We start from the raw sequence: 21,547 nt of genomic DNA on the forward strand, positions 1-21,547 counted from the left end.
ACTTTATTTCTCAGCTCATACAGGTTTCAAATCCGTTGATAACGACTCGTGCAGTTTCTCTATCCTTACTATACTAAAGTTCTAGAAAGTCCAGTTGATCACGGACTTGATCACGTGTAACGTGTTTACTGCTGAGCTTTTGGAACCTCTTCAATGAAGATCCGGGACATTGTTGCCCAGCCTGTCTCAGCGTCAGCATTCTTGTGGCCAGTGTTGCAACTTCCAACCCAGAATCCCACTTGCACCTTTCCCTTGTGGATGTTATTACAGTGACCCTCAATATGGCGATGACGGTGATGATTGTGGTTCTTGCCGGTTTGCATGTAGAAAGCACCTTCAATGGGGCCAGGAGAGCTGCACTCGGCGCCATTGAAGGTGAAATACCAACGACTACAGCAGTCGTCATAGTATGCAATCCTGAGGTTACCAGCAAAGTAGACATGGTAAATTCACAGTTCTACAGAGATGATCAATCAAGTTAATCTTAAACTAAAAGATTACTTCCTGCAGTGAAGGGGCGAGAAACAACTGGGACTTAATCATTAACATCAATGCAATAATTAAAATTGCGTTGAACCAAGAGATTATCAAGGTAAGAGAGCTCATTAAATCTCTCTATTAGTACGCGCGCTGTGATTGGTCAGTTTAGCGGGCCGTTTTCTCCTGTACGACCTACTAAAATTCAAAGTTGTTTTTATTGCCAATCTACTTCGTGTTTTATCGTCAAGTGTTCTTAAATTTTATAGCAAGTAAAAGTTTAAAATTTTCTTTTACCCTAAATTGTGTACTGAGGTGGCTCAAAACAGTTTCCAGCAGTCAGATTTTGACGGGTTATTATAACCACTCTTTATCACTTGATGCTACAATCATGATATCAAAAAACTGCCCAGTAGAGTGTGTTCACGTGACGTCATCAAATTCTCAAATCCAAAACTTTGGAGCCCCTAAAAGTTTTATTCTCATTAGGCATAAGAGATACTAAAGTCATATCTGTTTACAACTTTCCAGCTCAATAGCGTCCGTTTGGAAACCAGGGTATTTTGAATTTGGGAGTTATGGGGGTACGTGACATGAAGCTAAGATCGCGTTTTTCGAAAAATATGCGCTTATCTCGTGATTTTTAGCCATTTTAGAAGCTAAAGTATTAGGAAAAGTGCTTGTGTAAATGTTTTTTGGTTCGGTTCAGATAATCAGTTGTTTAGATAGCCAAAGTAAGATCCAGATGTTTACACTATTTTCCGGCAACTATATCAGAGGACTAAGGAGGTCCTCCAACAGGGTGGCTCCAGTCTAGGCTCTATAATTTTGCGCGGAACATTTCGACGACTATCTCAACTTTGGGACGACGCACACACCTTAAACTTGGAGAACTGCCTTCAACGCCTTCCAAACTAAAATGTGGTGTTCCAATTTGATAAAATTCAGAGTAAATACTGAGAACCACTTCAAAAATGGCTACTTTTTCGGTGTAAAATAGAAACCTGTCTCGGAGAAAAGTTATTTTTACGTTGCAGGCTTGGAAGTTTCGTTGGAAATGAGTGCAAAATTGGCCTAAAGTGAAACGTAGAGCTTAGACGGAAATCTATGATTGCCATTTAATTCCAAAGACGATATCTGCAATAAACTAAGAATCTTAAACTGGTGTTAAAACTCAGAGGAAAAGTTTCCCTGTTTGCAAGGAATGAAAAAATTCTTCCGAGCAATTTCCTATTCTTTATTTGAACTGAAATGTAATGTTTAAGTCACGCATAAGAAACCAAATGATTTTTTTGAATTTCTTGTCTCGAGAGGTACCTCCATAGAAAACGATTCAAAATTTCTGATCCCCCAAACAACACAAGAGAGGATTCAAAATTTCCGATCCCCCAAAGAACACTAGAAAGGGTTCAGAATTTCTGATCCCCCAAAGAACACTAGAAAGGGTTCAGAATTTCTGATCCCCCAAAGAACTCTAGAAAGGGTTCAGAATTTCTGATCCCCCAAAGAACACAAGAGAAGATTCAGAATTTCTGATCCCCTGCAAAGCCAGTGTTACATCCAATGTAGCCACATTAAATCATAACACTGAAGACAGGGTTTAGATCTTGCTGCCTGCCTGAACAATGTCTAATCAAAATATTTTTTCTTCATAACAATATTCAATTAGAAATTTTATACAAATATAGCATAATTCTTAACAGATTCCATACACTCAGATTATACTGAGAGAGTGATGAAGAACAATTTTCTTCACAGCAGTCTATTAATATAAGTAACTGTAAACATCACACATTGTATTACAATGATCTATGCACTTCAAAATTACAGTAGCTGTACGTTTAAAAAAACAATATCAAACAGTACCTAAGAGGATAGGAAAGTTCAGAATTGATCAAAACAGTAAGATTACTCAAACTGCACAACTGTAGGCATAAATGCAGACTCCACTTTCTCTGTCAGAATTTGCCCACCTTATGTGAAAGAAAAATTTCTAACAATTTCTGTTTAACATGGAAACAAGGCACCTCACTGTTATAAAACAAAAAGAGCGTTCAGGAACACTACAGTACATTACAGGGATGACAATTAAAGACTGCAATATACATGAACATTTAAATTTGCAGTTGATACATTTAAGTGGGTCAATGTACTCTACATACATGTATATAGTGTCCTCCAAAAACCTGTTGTCATATAGCAGAGGCCATGGACTTTAGCTTTGCCCAACACGTTTTTACATCTTCAATCTAACTTTTTGAGTGGGCTACCAGTTCATTCACACTTCAGTTACGCAACCAGTTTAACCATGCTCAAAGGAGAAGAGTGTGGGTAAAATTGTTTTCATAAAGACCTGACAGATATGGATGCAAGTATTGTAGCTAATGCTACAAGCAATTCTATTCTTTCCTTTTTTAATTTGGCATACTCATCTTGGAGATGTCTCCTGGTAGCTGGCAATAGTTTGCTGTCCTCAGTTAAAGAAGCCCTCCCAAAAACAATCATATCTTATTACTAGTTCATTACTAACTTCATGCTACTTGCAACTATCTCATTCCTGGTTGAGGGATGCAAATCTCTATTCTTTTTTCTATCCAAGAGGTTTTGTAGATAGAGGATAGCTATCTTTGACATGGCTTAAAGCTAACTAATATCTATCTATCAGATAGTTAGGAAATAGATTGCCTAGCTAAAAACTAGCTTCCTGTGTAGATAGTCAACAGATACTTAGATGGCCTATCTATCTACTAACTTGTCTATCCAAAAACCACCACTAATGTAGTAAGCCAAAACCTAGGCTTTCTGAAGACTAGTCCTTACATTGAACAATAAAACACTGTCTTATCTAGTAAAAAGATAGCCTATCTGAAAACCACCCATCGCTCATATCGCACTGTGATAACCTACCCAAAACCCAGAGATAGTAAAAAGATAGCAGCCAATCTAAAAAATTATCCATCACTCATGTACATGCAGCACTTTAATATTTACCTAACCAAAAGCTTTCTTAGTCACAGGTGGTGAAACTATAGCTAACTATTCAAAACTCTTCATTATTCATTTTATATGGATCTTTGATAACTGTTCTTCAAATCCTAAACCTAAGTGAAATCTCTGTATTTACATAGGAAAATGTATAAATAACTAATAGTTTTATTTAAACCTACTACAGTTGTACAATAAAATTTAATACCAAAAACCAGGCACATCCAGATGCAAAAGGAGGACAAAATCTGGCTGGAAATGAGTTTCCATTATGTTGCGACTTATCACAAAACTTACTTAAATTTAACATATATCTTTCTAAAATCCTGTTTGAAACACTTCTCAGCTACTTAAATTGGAGTCTAGTAACTGTTTACATTCTTCAGTAAATTTTAATGAAATGTAAACAGATTTCATGACCGGAAAAGCACAAAATACTCTTGACATGAATTTCAAATTTCAATTACAGTAATTTCTTCATGAAAGTATTTTTTTCAATTAATTTTATCCATGAATCATGGGTTTTTCAAATTATGGCAAGACTTATGTACAAAGGTCTGGAAGTGGTTAAAAGTAATTTTCCATAACCTAGCTGTGAATTATATCTGCTGTTCTAAATAACCTCTATTTGCATAAAGAAATGCCAAATTATAAAGGACCTTTGGAACACTGCCCAATTAAAGAGAACTTCAACCACCCTAATGAAAATAACATCAGTCTTTTGCAACTCAAGTAATAAGTGGCAAACAAATGGTCTTGATAATGTAATATGCACATCTAACATAACCTCAAGAGCACCACCATCAACCTGAAAATCAAAAAGGTGAAGGATGTTGCTTTTTGATATCTTGTGTTTTAGGTGTTGTATACTACATATGTATGCCCAGTTGATCCTAGACAAGATATACACTAGATATATAAGAAGTATATGTAAACTACATATACTCAGAGAGCTCACATTTATTGCACTTATTGTACTTTTACAATGAATGATTTTCCCAACACGAAATTGTTCGTATATTGTTGCGTTGAATACAGTTGCTTTCATAACTCCTTTAGGAAATGAACATTTGTATTCACGAAATCAACAAGACTTAACAGTGTGTTAAAGTATCTGCATCTTCTGTAATCTTCCACAATCAATTTAACCGGCCAGAACGTTTCCAGTATTTTAAGAACCGTCACAAGTTATGCAAGAAAATCAGTTTACCTTGGAAAGCTGCAGGAAGCATAACCTTTCTGTAAACCTGACGAGTGTAAGAGAAACCGCCAGCTGCTGGCAAATAGTTTGATTGCCACACTGTTTTGCCGACGAAACTTCATACTTTTCCACCTTTACTGGTATTTGACTCAACTGGAATAACAACGGACATCTGTAAACAATTTGTGACTGCTTTCCAACGTAGAGCAAGGCTATATAATAACAGAGAGCTTTGTTATCGAATCCTAACAACATTGACCACGATCTTTGCCCGCCATTTTGGTGTTTCCGTTCGATCCCATAATCCTTCGGTCAATCTGATAAATGAATACTTTTGACCAGCAGATTCCCTCTCCAAAGGAGTCGGTTATTTGCGCGCAATTTCGAATCCAACATTGTCAATAGCAGCAAGAAGCATGGAATGATTTGTTCAAGTTCAAATGAGTATCTTGGTTGCTTCGGTGAAAGAAAGGCAAGTCGCAGAAAAGTAAGTATATCATAATTGTTGCTCAACATTACAGTTAGCTGCTCAATCTTTGAATCGAAATCAATGTTGTGGCTGAAGAAATTTCGTTGTTATATTTATTTCGCGATCACTGAAACACAAGAAAAACGTTTGTTCTCCTGATTTTATTAGCACCCGTAACGAAGAAATTATTCACACGCATTTCCTACGTATGAAATGCTTGCATAATAGCTTGTTAGTGTGCTTTTTGAGGAGGTAACTTAAAGTTTACACTGAATTGATTTGAAGCTACAGATCACGCTCGATACACTTCACTACCGCATTGCCTACATACTGCTCACTATTCTTTACAAAAGAATACACTCCCGATCAATTGATTAATGAAAAACAATGTTAATTCTATCGCTATTTATAAGAATATTTAGCTTCAATTGCTTCATTGCAGAGCAGAGGGGAAAAAAAAGGCAAGAATAGCGGCCCTCAATCCGAAACGAACACATTAAAGCAGAAAACGGAGGTGGCGCAGACGGCAGCTGAGTCCTGATTAAAATTCTTGTTATCTTTGATGTGGACTTTAAACAACAGCTCGTAATTCTGGAGCCTAAATTCATATCTTTTTGAATTGAAAATAAAACCTTTCACTGTCCGAAATGAAACTGCAATTTTTGTCTCGATCCTTTGGCGTGGTTTCAAATCGTTATTAATAATGACCTAGCTGTGAATATTTCATTTGGGTACTTTTCTGATGCCCTTTACTCTGTGATCCTTTTGTCTGTAATGTGTTTAAAGTTACTATCCAATCGTTACTTTTTAGCTATCAGACATCTAGTTAATTTCTTGTGAATTATAAATAGACGGGCATTTCTGTCCTGTCACCTGACAAGGGGGATCAGAAATTCTGAATCCTTTTAAGAATTATGGGTAGATGACCGTTTTGTTCTGATAAGTTATGCACTGGAAGATCAGAATTTTTGAATCCCTTTAAGTCATGTGGGATCAGAAATGCTGAAATGTTGTAGAATTATAAATCGACAGCTCTTTCTATCATGTTAGCAGATTTGGTGGGGGAGGGGGATCAGAAATTCGCAACACTTTTAGAACCATGAACAGATAGCCGTTTTTGTCCCGTGAGGTGATGGGGATCAGAAATTCTGAATGCATTTAGAATTATAAATAGATGACTGTTTTGCTCTGACGGGTTGTGGACTGGGGATCAGTTTTTTGAAACTATTAAAGTCTTGGGGGATCAGAAATTCTGAATCCTTTTAGAATCATAGATGGATGACCGTTTTATTCTGATAAGTTGTGGGCCGGGAGATCAGAAAATCTGAATCTCTCAAAAAATGAAAGCGCGATGGGTGCACGATCTTTTTTACATTCACGATCGTTTTTACATTAAATTGTACATTTTGGTGAAATTGGATGTTTTGTCCCTGGCGGACTCAACTGAACACTTCGTTTTCTCCTTCCAGTAAGCCAAAACCTTTCGGAAACACAAACTTTTTCGGCATCAAATACCAGTACCCTTCGGAATTTTTCCAAATTGGAATGCCACATTTTAGTTTGGAAGGCGTTCTTCTTTATTTATCGTCTATAATATCACAATTTCTTGACTTTGCAATGCACCCACTCTATCATTGGTGAACACTTTGTTATCATTTTCGTGACACTAAAGGTTACCATAGCAACAGTATAACCTGCTAAAACCATCCTTCAATACAGCTTTAGGGGCTTATAACTCAAAAACGGCACAGTGAATGGTTTTTTTTTATATATTACTAAGTTTTAAGAAGGCAAAGTTTTAAAAAAATCTGTACATAAGGTTCAGAGCCCCTTAGAGTTTTGAAAATTTAATGTGGCTCTGAACCCTATGTACAGAATTTTTTAAATTTTTTAAAAAAATAATAATAATAATACGACTCGAGATTTTTCAATAAATTACTTCCCCTCCAGTTAAGATCGTTATCCTTCCAAGAGAGAGGAAGGCTGGAGAACTAAAAAGATTTTGCCAAATCAAAGTACTCGGCTTATGACCTTCTCGTCGACAAAATGTTATCTCAAAGTAATAATAATGTCTTCTGTTGAGAAGACGGAAGTAAATAACAGAACTTTGTAAAACAGATTGCAAGCCGTCGTGCCGTAAATCACTTGCCTGGATCACACCTGAATCTTTGTTGTCATCATCTTTCCAGGTGCATTCTTTCCAGTTCATGTACGAGGAAAGCGGAGGTGATCCTGGAGTTCCACTCTCACCTTTCTCCCCTCGCTGTCCCTTTTGGCCGGCGGGGCCCTGGGCTCCAGGCCCTCCCCTATCTCCTTTCTTTCCTTCTGCACCAGCTGGTCCCTGGGGCCCAGTATTTCCCGGGGTACCGTGGTCGCCTTTAGCTCCGTCACGTCCATCACGGCCAGGTGCCCCAGGGGAACCCGGCATGCCATGCATACCGGGGATGCCATTTGTCCCTGGTTGTCCACCGTAACACATTGAGACCTGTGTCAGAAGAAAGATAAACACCTTGAGTTCTGTGAAGCTGCAAGCGATAATAAAGTGACAAGAAGCGTCTTGATGTAACTTTTCGTCAATTTAGCTGGAAACTACTTCAAAAGAAATGATGTTTAGCATCGATAATATAATCTGTACTATTCTCGTTCCTTTTTTAGTTCTTTCTCTTTTTTGTTTCCTTTAACTCACACACCATAGAGGGAGCTACTCACTTTGTTATCACTTGGTTTGATGCTGACATTATTGGCGGTCGTAGAAGCCAGGGTTATCAGCACAAAAATCAGTAGAAAAAACATGATCGGCGGGCTCTCCATACAAGCTTCTCTTTGATATCGTTATCCTGTAGAGACAAATGTCAGAAAAGTCAAAAAAGAATGTGACATCTGCATTTATGTTATTGGTCCTTATACCACTAGAGGTGCTATAGCTAGTGGCTGTCGAGCAGCTTTAGCTGTTGTGAGCAATCATTTTGATTCCACGTTGCTTTTCTTTCGACTATGCAGGAGTGAAGTATTCGGCGAGTCTATCAGAGAACATTAAACTAAGTTAAACGAAGTTATAAAACAGAAAGGGAAAATTACGCTAGAAAAAAATGTTTCCTCGCATCAGTTTAAGTTTAAAACCAGGCAAGGCAAAACAATGAATGCTCAGCTCAGTCGATAAAAACCGTACCTTCCACTGAGGCAGCAATCATCTGAATGAAAATTATACAGCTATCAGTGTATCACTTTATCTCGTTATTCGGCGATGGAGATTCATGTTGAAACACGTTTACTAGCTAATTACGTTTAAATGTTGAGCACTCTCATTGGTCAGATCATTTCTAAATTGATCTATGACGCTGAGTATGACATTAATGACAAATTTGTTTGTGTTGACAAGGTTCACGTTAAATCATGTTTTAGAACTGTGCTGTGTAAGTGTTGTGGACCAAAAATCATTACGAAAATGCAAAATACGCAACAGCAACGAGTCAACTTCTCCATTTTTCAGTATAAGGCTCCTCGAAAATGCATCTAAAAATGATTTAAACTTTTGTCTATAACGTTTTCAAACAAAGATAACGGTACTAATACGTTTGACGAGCAGATGGCGATAATCTAGGCCTGAGTGAGGTTTAGAAGTTTTTGTTCCAATTCTTGTTTTAGGACGCCAGGACTCTTTTGGTTTTTCTCGAATTTATGGCACTTGAACACATGTAACAAAGTCTTAGTGTAACGAATCCAAGTATACCTGGCACGTGGTGCGCATTGAGATCGTCGAGCGTCAACCGCACGATGTAAAACAATTAGACAGCCTTTACTGGATCAGCGTTTATTAAGGTTAACTTGCCCAAATATTGTACACATGCGGTGAAAACTACAAAGTGGATTACAATGCATAATTAAATGAGAGCTAAAATTTATAAGATCTACAAAGGCGTGGTAAAAGGAAGAACGAAAAGGTTAATATAAACCAGCAGAACTTACGTCCGGTACTGCGTTAAAGGCTAAAAAGGAAAAAGTAACTCCAGTGCTCCAACGGTACTCCGATAGTGTAAGGACTGACCACTAGTAAACTCCGATTGACTTCTTTCTCCGGTGATAACGTAACTCAGACTGGCTAAAATCAAATATGGCATTCCTTATCATATGGGGATAAAGGATGTTCAATGGTGGAACGTCGCCAAACAGGAAGCATATCGCTAAAAGGTGTGCTATCCAAGGAAAGAGAATTGACTGATAATTGAAAGAAAACTAAGGTAATTAAAAGCCGACCGCGATGGCCTAAACAAAACTGGCAAAGACTTATCTCCTGATGATCCAAATAAAGGACTGTTTATGACGGTTTATATAGCGTTCGTGACAAGAACATATGAACAAGAACATGTAAAGAAGAACATATACACAAGAAGAGCATATGGCGATAAGCTGGGCCTGAGTGAAGTTTAGAAGTTTCTGTTCCAATTCCTGTTTTAGGACGCCAGGACTTCTTTCCTTTTTCTCAAATTTATGACACTTGAACGCATGTAACAAAGTCTTAGAACCTTCTTTAACTCATTTATTTAGTATTAAAATGTAACTGTTACACCGTCAGCTCATATGGCAGTCTTTTCATGTCGGGTTACTGGTATATACCTAAAAAAGCATGCCGATACTGCAAAGAAGTTCTTATCCAACATTTACAAACTGACAAGTTACGAAAAAGCTTTCATTTTTATCTATTTACACTTTTTTTTCTTAAGGATCCTTTTTGAATTAAAAAATCAGCAGCATTGATGGCAAGAGCGTGTACTGAATTATCCAGACAACGATTTATTCGATACTGATAACTTACTTTCTAAAAATTAGAACAGCAATAACAAAAAACTTGGTTACTATGCTAACATTTTTGAAAGAAAATGCGACTTTAGTGGAACAGACTTAATACACAGATATTCTTTTGCGCAAAACTGCGCATATCAACATATTGATCAGTCAACGATAGAACTGATGTCGTTTCACCTTAAAATATAAGTAGCGTCATTGACGAGATTTTAATCCCATTTTGTATCATTATCGATCAAGAACAGCTGATACCAAACTGATAAGCGTAATTGCAAAATGTAGTCTCGTTTAAAACCTTTTTAAATCAGTTGTTCAAGCTTAGTTTGTAGAATGTTTGTTCCGCCAAGACGAAAGCTGCAGGATACCGATAATTTATATTATGCTGGGTTTTGAGGAAAAAAGTTTTAAAAAAATTGCTCTGGCGAGACGCGCAGTGAATGAATTCACTTACCTTTGAAGCAACTCAGTACCGGTGTCGTCTGAATGGAACAAAAAACTAAACAGGGAAGAGAAGAAGGAGTGTTAGATTGAACAATGTTAAAATACGGAAACAATCCAAAAAATAATCAACTTACATCTTAAACTTATGCAGTCCTTTCTCCTCGCCGTTCAGAACAAGAATGAACTCATTGTTTGTTAGTCAGGCAAATTGAACTTTGTTGCTTTGTTTGTCGGTGTGAGGTTCCCGTAAAAACAAGTTTGTGAAACAGCTACACAGTAAAATTCTAATTTTCGTTTTCACAAGCAAAGCTATTCGCTAAAAATGTTTGCTTTCTTCTATTTGCCCGATGAGAAGACGTGTTATATTTTTACATTTGCTCAGTCTGTTTATTTCTTCATGGTTTTTTTTCTTTTTTCACGAATGAGTGCGAGTCAGCCGTTGTTTCTGATTCTTTTTTTTTAGGATGAAATTCCACACTAATTTTCCAGCCAAAAGACAACTTAACTACAGTGAAAAAAACTCGGATGATAAAGAAAGAAGAATACTTGTTTTTAAACTCTAATGTCGAGTCCTTGATAATAAATGGTTTAAACACGTGCCCCTGTGATGGAACAAAGTCCAAATACAGACTCTGGATAATATCCTAATTCCTTCTGTCTGTCGTACGTCTGTCTTAATCTCTAAAATGAAATAAATAAAACCTAGCAATCTGGCCTTCTGTATTTGCTCCTCTCCAAATGATCAATTCAAAATTCAAAATGACTTTACTCTTATCAAAGTGTTGAAAATCTTGCTGCTAGATTCTCTGTCAACTAAGTTACCCGAAGTGCTGTCTGTAAATTAAGTGATATAAATATGTTAAGGTGTGCGCATATAAAGATTTTTTTTTCCTTTTCTCTAATTCTGGTGACGTACTATTTTAGCGAAATTTGTGCATGCTTCTCAGTTAACACTAGATCATTTACTTTAAATAAACTCAGCCTCTGTGTCGTCTGAGTGTGCACACAAAGCTAAGAAGGTCAGATTTAAAATTAAAATCGATAAAAAACAAGGAGTCAGTTCTACAAAAAAGTAAACTTACATTGTTACGTTCTCCAAGCCGGCTTGGAAAAACATTCTCAGCGAGTTTTCTTTCCTTGACTTTCTGACCACACTGTTTGTTACTTCCTTTGTTTGTTTAGGAAAAGTTTCGTCAGAACAAGTTTGTGAAACAATGGATTTGTTATGGACACTTTTATTTATCTTCCTAACGCGCAATGTCATTCGCTATCTATGTACTGAACGATTTGTTTAGTCGTCGATTTGTCCCATAGGATGAAGATTTTTATTCTGTTACATTTGCTCCTGCTGCAATGCAATATCAAACAAACGAAAGCCGTGAATCACTTCTTGTCTTTTTTTAACGATAAGCAAAAAATAATTGAATCTTTGTTTAAAATAAATCCCTAACCAAAAACAAAAGGCCAACAAGAATCAAGTTTCACTAAGAAATGCAACACATTCCATTCTAACAAATACTTGTACTTTGAAAAGTGTTAGCCCCAATTGCAACAATACTTGAGGTTATAAAGATTGTCTAATTATCCGCTCTCTTAGCCTACCTTGCAAGTCTGCTGTGGCCCTTAAGGGCATAAAAATTACTCATGGAAAAATTACACTAGATTTTGATTTGAAAACAGATCTGGTGACTAAAAAACACTTATCAGTGAAACATCAAATCACCTCATTACACTGTACATCAGGAAATCAACCACCTTTCCATGGAAGTAGAACACAGTTCTGTTCTATTCAGTTTTTCTGGTAAATTTATATTTTTTCCTAAGTATTAGGCAGCCGGAATATTCGCACAAAGCTGAGCACAGTCTAGCAAACCGCGGAAACTCGCTCGAGAAGTTACTCATGACTATTAATACCTTTCGAAAATGTCTGTTTTGTCGCAAATATCTCAATTAATGCGTTTCGTGTCATGTCTGAAACGAATGAAACAGAAAACATTTACAAGCTTCCCTACTGAATTTGATAAGACAAATCTGGTGCAGAGAGTACAAAATTTTACTAAAGTATAGATTTCTCAGTCTTAGTGGCTTTCAAACTGAGAAAAATTATAACCGTTATCACAGCGCACATTAGGGCACAGGTCTTCGTTTGCTTGAATCTCTCTTTCTTAATAAGGTTCTTGAAATTAGAAAGCGATTCGGCTTATTTAGTTGTTTATGGTAATCCATTTGAAATGTATGAAATCATTATGATTATTCCTTAACCGTTATACTAAAAACTCAGCTGAATAAAGCTGTATTGATTACTGGCACCTTACGTAATTTTTAATAACTTCAGAGGCGAAAACAAGGACTTGGGAATCAAACAAATGTGTCTGCAGAATGGAAGGGACAGGAATCTTGGTTTGAGATAACATTCAACATGAGAGAGCGGGACCGGTAAAAGCCGTAAGCACCGAGAAGGTTAGTCGCTTTTGTAACGTTTTCACAGGTAAGTGGAGACAATGCAAAGCGGGCAACAACTGTATTTGCAATGGCTCATAAAAGACATTGAACTCTTAACCATTTTCGTTTTTTTTTTCAGGAGCTCTTAACCATGCAACAAACTGCGCAACACTTGTTCCCTGTCGCGTGTCAGGTTTACTATCCAAAGATAATTCCTATCGTAGCTTGCAAGGAGTTTGGTGTGAGGTATAATTACAAGGATACAATGTTTGAGGCGCATAGTGCTCATTTCTCACATCTTAAGAAGCTGGGACAAGAGAGAGAGAAGCCTCTTGTCACCAGACCTGAGGTGTGGAAGGGTTGAAATCCTGCCATCGCTCTGGGAGAAGGGGTGAGTAACATGTTTTTTTTAGGTGAATTTTAATGACACCGCGATTTTTATTAAGTGAGCTAGTTGCCAAACTACGTGACGTAATTTGAGGTATAAATGTTGATGTAACATCGTTTTACCAATATCACGCGATCTCTGCTGACGTCACTGTTTACATTGTGCGCATTAGCATACGACTTCGCCTAATCTTTGCGTATTAGATCTGAATTGACTCCACTGTTAAAGAGCTTGTGACACTTGGTACATGGTAAGGTTTTAGCTCGTAGGGTGTGATATTAAACTAGAGATACTGGCTTTCAAAATGTCAAAATTTCTTGCTGACAAAAGCGCTAATGAGCCCATACATAATTTTTTTACATTTTGAGTTTTTTAACCCGCGTGGCAAAAATCGCTCATGCTAAAGAGGCAAATACATGTATTGTAATGAAAGATTCCCCTATTCACATGTGTTCTTATTATATTTTTGGACTAATAAAAAAGAACGGAAACTCTTCGAATGTTCATATAGATTTACCGAAAAGGAGTTTGTCCCCCTGTTCAACACAATCCATTCAATTATTACATTTCTGTTAGGAGAGGATGCTCTGAGAGAAGGATTCTCCCGTACATGAGCTTCAATCAATGATATTTTGTTGAAATCTATTATTATAACATAGCACGCGCGCTAGTCTTACCTAATTCCCATCGTGCCATGGTGAACGAAACCTCTTTTTATTACAATTGCTACTAATCTCGCAATCTGATTGGCTAATTTGCCGTGGTCGATTAGCGTCCAGACAACGCTGCTCGGGTCTATGTGTCACGCAATGCCTCTTTCAGCTCGCGCTCTGAAAAAAACACTTTCTTTGACGTTGATATTGTGGTAAAAAACAAATCGAAATGTGGTTTAGCGTGGTCTGTACTCTTATCGACAACGATACGCGTCATCGCAGTGGTCAAAATGTTGTGGACTCACGCGACGCAAACCAAATTCCATTTTTGCAGTTTTTTTTTTCTTTTTTTAATTATTATTTTTTTACAACAGTACTACAACTACTAATAACAGAAATGATAACTATTTACAACCATAACACAACTACTAACACTACTTACTCTAATTAACAATACGATGCAATTACACATGCTACTTTCAATACTAAAATTAGCATAATTTACTCTACAAAACAATAAATTTACCCTTTTTAAGTTACGATACTAATACTATTACTGATGCTTCTTACATTCATATTATGACAATAGTAGTAAAACACTAATAACTGATTTTCCCACTGAAACTGACTATATAATGTAAATTGAATTAATTAATTTAAATTTCGCATTTTTCAGCTTTCCATTGCAAAGATAGCGTTGACTTCAATTCGAGAAAATTAAAAGTTTTTTCCGACATTTTGCAATAATAATAATATTTTTGTGTTTGCACTACTAAAATCCCAAACTTCCGGGTGAGGTTTGGGCTTGTATTTGGGGGAAGATCACAGTCCTTAAATAGTAGCTATGTTTTAGATGGTGTAAAGTTAACTCTGCGCTCATTACTGAACCATGTGAGAACTTCTTGAAAGAAGTTTAGGCCAGCAGGACACTCCAGAAATGCATGTTCCAAGGAATCAGAGGATTTACAGGAAAAAAAATCTTCACTGCCTTTCTGATATTTTGAACCTCTTAAGCTCCTTTTTGGTCACTAAAATACGGTGCGATATTTGAAAGGAGAATTGTCTCAATTTGTTGTCGGCCGAGAGGTGAGGTATATTTTTTAATAATTTTTCCCGTTTATCTTCTATGCCAGAGTAATGTTGGGCCCAAGACGTGACGGCTGTAGGTCTAACCTCTGATTTTTCTAGGAACAGAAGGTAGTAGTCTTTGCATTTCATTTTAGAAAGAAAAACCGATTTTTCTTGGATTTGAGGTTCGGTGGAATAGATGCAAGGATTTGTAAAAAGTTTAAAAATTTGTTCACATATTGTACCTTCGATTGATTTCTTCAAAAGTAAGAAAATGGCGTGTGCAGTTTCAATTTAGCTGCAAAATTTGCGTCAAGTTTAGTGCAAGTTCGTTTTGTTTAAGTTTCGGCAATGTGAAGATTATTTTGAACAATCCAAACCCTTCTTGGAACCTTTGACTTTTGCCAAGCTAAGACGTTTACTTAAACTTCAGTATTTTGACTTTGTTTGTCCACATTTTCATTGAGTATTTTTGACTTTGTTTGCCTGCTCTTTCATTATAATTAACTCGAAGAAGTGAATTTTTCATTGACAATTTTGAAACCAGATTAAGCGTTTTCGTTCAACTGTTGCTCAACTGGTGGGGCGTGCTAGGATCGTAATGACCTTTGTTTTCCTTCAGCGTGCATTGTGAGAACTTCGTAATCTTCACAAATAAAACATGTCAAGTTAGCGCCCAAGTTGTTGTTGTCGCCATGTTAAAAAAGAAATGGTTTATGCTTTTAGCTGTGCGTATATCGAGTTATGGATGTACTTGGGAAGTTTGCTTCTTGAGTGCTCTCCGGGAGAGTACTCAAGAAGCCAGAGTTGCTTTCCGCTATCGTCTCAAGCAACTCTTACGCTTCTTTCATGCTCTCCAAACTTCCCGCGTGCATCCATAACTCGATATACGCACGCTAAGCAAGAACCAATTCTTTAATAGAAAACGAGTATGTCAAGAAAGATGCCGTGCACAAAATTAAACTTCTGTTTGAGGAACTAACCAATAGAAACGTTTGGGTTAGGTAATTCATGCAGAGTTTACAAGCGCAAAACAATTAAAAACTTGTGCGCGATTTCGGACCTCCTAACATCAATTTTAGTATCTTTCACATGCGCTCTTTTGAAGTTTCCAGAGCTTCATAACCATTCCCTCTATCAGCTATGATTTATGCAGTGTGTCAACTTAACATGGGGTCCTCTATATTAAGGTTTCATTATAGTAATAAATTTTCTTATTATAAGCCTATTACGCCACAACGCCTCCAACTTGCGATCTGTGGCGTGATTTTCCTGTTCGATTCTCGAAGGAGGCGTGTGTTTGTACCTATTCACAACAGTGATTTAGTATAGCGAGCGTATCATTTAGTGCACAGATATCTAAGAACAGCTTTGGGTTTGCTAAATAAAAATAAACATGAAGAAGGAAAACTGTAGTATCTTAACTTGCCGGCAGTTTGGAAGTACTTGTAAAGCCCCGGCCAAACGAAACAAACACAACATATCGCAACATTGTTGGGAGCAACATGTTGCGCACGTTTGGCCATCCTGTTGCGACATGTTGCGACATGTCGCGACATGTTGGGTGTTGTTGTCTCAAATTTGAAAATGTTCAAATTTTGTATGCAACATTTGTGGGTGTTGCATGATGCCCGGGCATGCGCACTAGTTCGATTTTCAATACTCAGCATGTCGCAACAAGTCGCAACAGGGTGGCCAAACGTACGCAAGATGTTACGCCCAACAATATTGGGATATGTTGCGTTCAAATGTTGCGATCGTTTGGCCGGAGCTTTCAAATGCTGGCCAATGCTGTTACCTTTTCCTAACTTGACAGTCAGTCAATTGGTGGAAGTGAAACAACTATGTTTAGAACAATTTTATTATTTTGCTATTTCAAAGGGCGGAGGGTGTTTCTACCCCCTCAACCCGTCCCCTGGATCCGCCTTTACTTGAAGAAAATTCCTCCGGTAAATTTGGCGCGCAGCAAAGGATAAAAGTTGCTCGACGAGCCCTATTTAATGAGAAGCGAACGACTTTAGAAAGTATAGAGTGAAACTATCATTAAATTTACGGCTGCAGCCTTCCCGGAAACTCGCTTAACTTTTGTAGCCTCTGTTTGGAGATGTAAAGTATCATGCTTTCGTTTTCATTTAGTCAATCAAATTTCCAGTTTATATGTTCTCAGCCAATGAAAAGCAAAGCGAAAACCAATCGTCTCATTTTGGTCGTTGCGTGCGGGTGCTGAAGATGGTATACGCAGTCTCGACTGTAAACAACCTCTACATTTTAGAATTTTGCTATCCACGCCAGTAAATTCGAATTATGTTATCAAGAATCTTGACCGACATCAGGTTGTTGACATAGCAATTTCACAGAAAACATAACTAACTAATATGTAAACTTTTTTTGTCCACAGTGTACATATTCTTTTAAAGGAACGCATAACGGCGGGACTGTAAAGAAAATAGTGAGAAATCAATAAAGATTAAGTAAAATGAAGATTTATTGCTATATAATAAAATTACCAACGTTCTTACTTGTAAGTTATCTGTAAACCATCTCTGTTTGTTATACGTGAATAAACGATTACCAATGGATCACTCTCCACCCTCAGCTTCCCTTGAACTTTATCTTCTTAATCTCATTAATTACTTTGTCTCAGTCCGTGTGCTTTTTTTAAGTCCATGTATTGTATTATAAAAATAATAATAACAATTGTATTGGTGTATTTTTTTTTTTTTTTTTTCATTCTTAAGTTCCAATCATTTTTAACTCGAAAATATGTGACGTTGAAAGTGCGTTATAAAAATTTAAACTTCGATAGGGTAATGTATTATTACAACTCATTTATTTGTCATACAAGAAGCTGAAGGTGCTAATGAAAAAACAAAACAACGATGAAAACGGGTGGTGCTGAGGAGGCTTAAGAGAAACAAAAAAAGCTTGAATGAGATTATAGTAGGCCTGCACAAAGTGTATAATTGTAATGCATAACTAAAAACAACATAGTGAAAACTATGCAGCCGCCTAACTTCCACTGTTCTATGAACATTCGTTCTGTAGGTTATTCCCTCTTTAAAATAAATCCTTTAGTAGAGTAAGCCATGTTTCTCAGTATGGTAAGTAAACCTGCAAACTAGCATGGCACGATCATTTTCTTATTTCTCCTTACTATGTCAATGTACGGTAAGGCGTGGTTTTTGGAGAATAAAGAGGCTGGTCACCAAGAGGGGAGTGGGATTGAATGATCAACACGCCCTGAAAAATGTACAAACTGAACGAGAGACGCCAGAAAATCACTTGCCCTAAGGAATTGTTCTTGATTTAATCAATAGTGACGCACTTTCAATCTTGTCTACATACCGTAAAATCCCACGTTAAAGCCTCCCTCCCCCCCTTAGTTATAAGCTTCCCCCTCCCCGAATATAAGCCGTTCTATTTGCTAACAAAGATATTATTTCGGATATAACCCTCCCCCAGATATAAGCCCATCTAATGTATAAGTGGGTCCCTTTTGCGCTTCTTTGCAAAGATCAAAATTTTAATCGAAAGTTGTAGTAATAATAGGGTAATAAGGTACTAGTTATAAATGTAATGGTATGCTAGCTTTTATACTACAGGCTGAGAAATTTCTGAAATGTGATTGGCTAAAACCAGTAGTATTTAAGCCAAATTTGAAATACTTACATGTGAGAATTACAGCCAGTTTCCATGGTAACTGAAAAATTATTGTTTCTAATTTTAAAACAATGGCGGATAGATTTCCCGATTCTGACGCGAAAGAACTACAACAGTTTAAGGAAAATGCAGAAAATTCGAACACAAAGAAAAGCACTAAGACCTGGGTTACTGTTTGGACCACATGGGCTGAAGAAAAAGGATACAGTCCAGACATTGTTTGTCACGAAGCCAAGGAACTTGACGAGAAGCTTCAGAAGTTTTTCGCCGAGGTGAGAAATTAAAGAAGGATGGTTCAGACTACGAGCCAGACAGTTTGCGGGTAATGATAGCGTCCCTGGACCGTCATTTAAAGAAAGCAGGCAGCACCATTTCCATTGCCAAGGACAGAGAGCTTGTCAACAGTCGCAAAGTACTCGAAGGAAAAGCTCGCTTCCTCCGTGAACAGGGCTACGGCAAACGTCCCCGTGCATCAAAGGCACTAACCACTAAAGATGAGGAGCTGTTGTGGTCCAAAGGGCTCCTTGGCAGCCAGTCTCCGAAGTCCCTAATAGCCGCAATGTGGTTTCGTTTGACGCAGCATTTCGGATTACTAGGCTGTCAGGAACACCACTCAACATCTATGTCGAAGATTCTTCATTCAGCAAAGACGACAATGGCGTCGAGTACATCACGTACGAAGAAAATCCCGCAAAAACGCGTCAGGGCGGCCTTCGCAAAAAAAGAAGAGTGGTTCAGCCGAAAATGTTTGCAACTGGTGGGCCAAGATGTCCAGCCACGCTTCTAAAGACGTTCTTGTCACACAGACCCGAGGAAATGAAAAGCAGTGGGCCATTTTACCTCGCGGTGATTGAGCGCCCTAAGTCTCGAGTGTGGTATAAGCGACAGAGAATGGGGATCCACAGCATTAATTCCTTCATGAAATCGATGGCTGTTCAGGGCGAGATTGAAGGTAAACGGCTCACAAACCACCGTGTACGCAAAACGCTGATGAAGAAACTCAAAGCTGCCAACCAACCTCGCTCCGCAATTATTGGCGTCACTGGCCATACAAACGAGCGCTCTTTAGTCGACTACGAGGAAGCCGATGAGAATGAACAACGGCTGATTTGCTCAATCGTAAGCTCTGACGGTCACGCAACCACGTCCAACCAACGCCGTCCTCTTCAGAATATTGGCCTTTCCTCTGGTGTAGAAAACACGCTGATGATGAATGAAGAGTGGTTGACGACAATCAATAATTTCCACGGCTGTCAAGTGACCATCAACTACCAGCTTAGTCAGAAGTTTCCCGAGCCGAGGTGCAGTGTTCCACAGGCAGAATCGATTGCAGATGATTGTTAAACTTTGATTGATAAGCCTATTAAAAACTTTCACTCTTTAGAACTGAGATTTACAGACATTCGAGTACAGTTTCGTCACAGTTGTGTGATGTTTAAGCGATCACATGTTTAATCACATGTTATTGTAAAGCCAAATCAACTGCGCGTGACTAAATAAAAATATGTGTGTTATATGAAATGCGAAATTTCTTTGCCTTGTAGTATAAACAAAAAATACCACGATTTCTTCGGGGTATTTGGAATAGATACCGGCTCGTGATATTTCAAAACTTCCCAAATATCACTCGCCGCGGCGGCTCGTGATATTTTGATGAATTTTGAAATATCACTCGCGGTATTTATCCCAAATACCCCTAGAAGCTGTGCTATTTCCTATACTAATTCGTTTTATCTCGTCGTTCCGAAACATGTTTTTTTATTCCGCTAATATGCCCCCTCCCCATATATAAGCTCCCCGTTTATAAGCCCATCCAAACTCCTTATGAAGTTATGTAAGCCCATGAAAAAACGGGGTCACTCAGTTTCAAGTTTCGTTATGTCCATATCGCATAAGGAAAAGTAAACCTCGAAAACCATGCAATACGCATTTTACATCAATTTGTATTTTTACCCTTGGTACAATCTGGTATTTTCCTTTGTTTTATATTCATTATTACATATTACCATACAATTATACCAAGGATAAAACTGAGCCACAACATGTATGTATGACAGACGTCGGCCCAAGACTTATTTCGTTCTATATCATAACATTTTAAATTTAAAGTCTAAAAAAAAAAAAAAACCTTTTGTCCAGCTAACAACGGTCGCACTGGATATAAGCTCTTACTGGCCAATACATAATGGACTATAAATTTGAGTTTGGTTTAAAGTGGCTTAATACCCTAAAATAGGACGATTTTGATGAAAAAATTAATTATAACATATGTATGATACTTTTAGAAAAGTTGTAAATCATGTACAGCTTGGCAGTTATAATTGTCCCTACGAAATGGAATATAGCCCTTTTCCTCCTTCGCCAAAAGCCTCCGAGGTGCAAGCCTTAACAACCCCTCCCCCCTATACGGGGTTGTAACATGTTTAATTCACCCATAAGAAACTTTAAGTGAATTTTTCTCAAATGTCTACATTTTTAGCTGACTGACCTCTCGGCGATATATACTTTGAAACATGGTTTCCTGAAAGTGATTATGATACGATGAGCCAAATAAATCGTGACATTTTTACTAAAAATGTCGCAATTTGTTTGGTTCGTTGCATCACTTTCATTGATAGCTGTACGTCAGTTCCATAACACGAGATAATTTGTACACTGGGTTTGGTGCAAAATAAGTAAAAACAAAGTAAAGCCTGTAAAAAGCACTGCAAGAGTTTACAGTCATAACTTTGTTTTAGTGCTTAGGGCGAAACAGAGATTCATTTAATATGTTTTATTGAAAGTCACATCTTGTTTTGTAAAAGCCGAGGGAGTTAATGTTATGCAATGGTACTTCAAAAGGGTGTGGCTGGTTGCCATAGCGACCAATTAAAATAAAAACCTTCAAAATTAACGTTCTCTTATTGAATGCAATCGAATGCAATTTATCTTTCGTCCAAAAGTTAATGCGAACGATTTGG

At 37.5% G+C, this 21,547-nt stretch overlaps 1 protein-coding gene and 1 pseudogene across 2 annotated transcripts; one reads left to right on the plus strand and one right to left on the minus strand.

Moving 5' to 3' along the window:
- LOC145466548 (uncharacterized) lies at positions 1-7,943 on the minus strand (annotated as a pseudogene). Its single transcript, XR_014041930.1, has 3 exons — positions 7,842-7,943; positions 7,239-7,617; positions 1-457 (listed from the first exon to the last, which is right to left on the minus strand). The product of XR_014041930.1 is annotated as an uncharacterized LOC145466548 (transcript).
- Positions 7,944-18,597: 10,654 nt separating this feature from the next.
- Positions 18,598-20,144, plus strand: LOC145466704 (uncharacterized). The gene has a single exon (XM_081450414.1). The coding sequence runs from the start codon at positions 19,332-19,334 to the stop codon at positions 19,929-19,931; it is 600 nt and encodes a 199-aa protein (XP_081306540.1). The 5' UTR covers positions 18,598-19,331; the 3' UTR covers positions 19,932-20,144.
- The last annotated feature ends 1,403 nt before the right edge of the window (positions 20,145-21,547 follow it).

The sequence above is a fragment of the Orbicella franksi genome, chromosome 13 (assembly GCF_964199315.1).
Source record: "Orbicella franksi chromosome 13, jaOrbFran1.1, whole genome shotgun sequence".
NCBI classification, from domain to species: domain Eukaryota; kingdom Metazoa; phylum Cnidaria; class Anthozoa; order Scleractinia; family Merulinidae; genus Orbicella; species Orbicella franksi.

Coding starts and splice junctions, on each gene's coding strand:
- LOC145466704 (XM_081450414.1), top strand. CDS start 19,332: ATGTTTGCAACTGGTGGGCCAAGATGTCCAGCCACGCTTCTAAAGACG.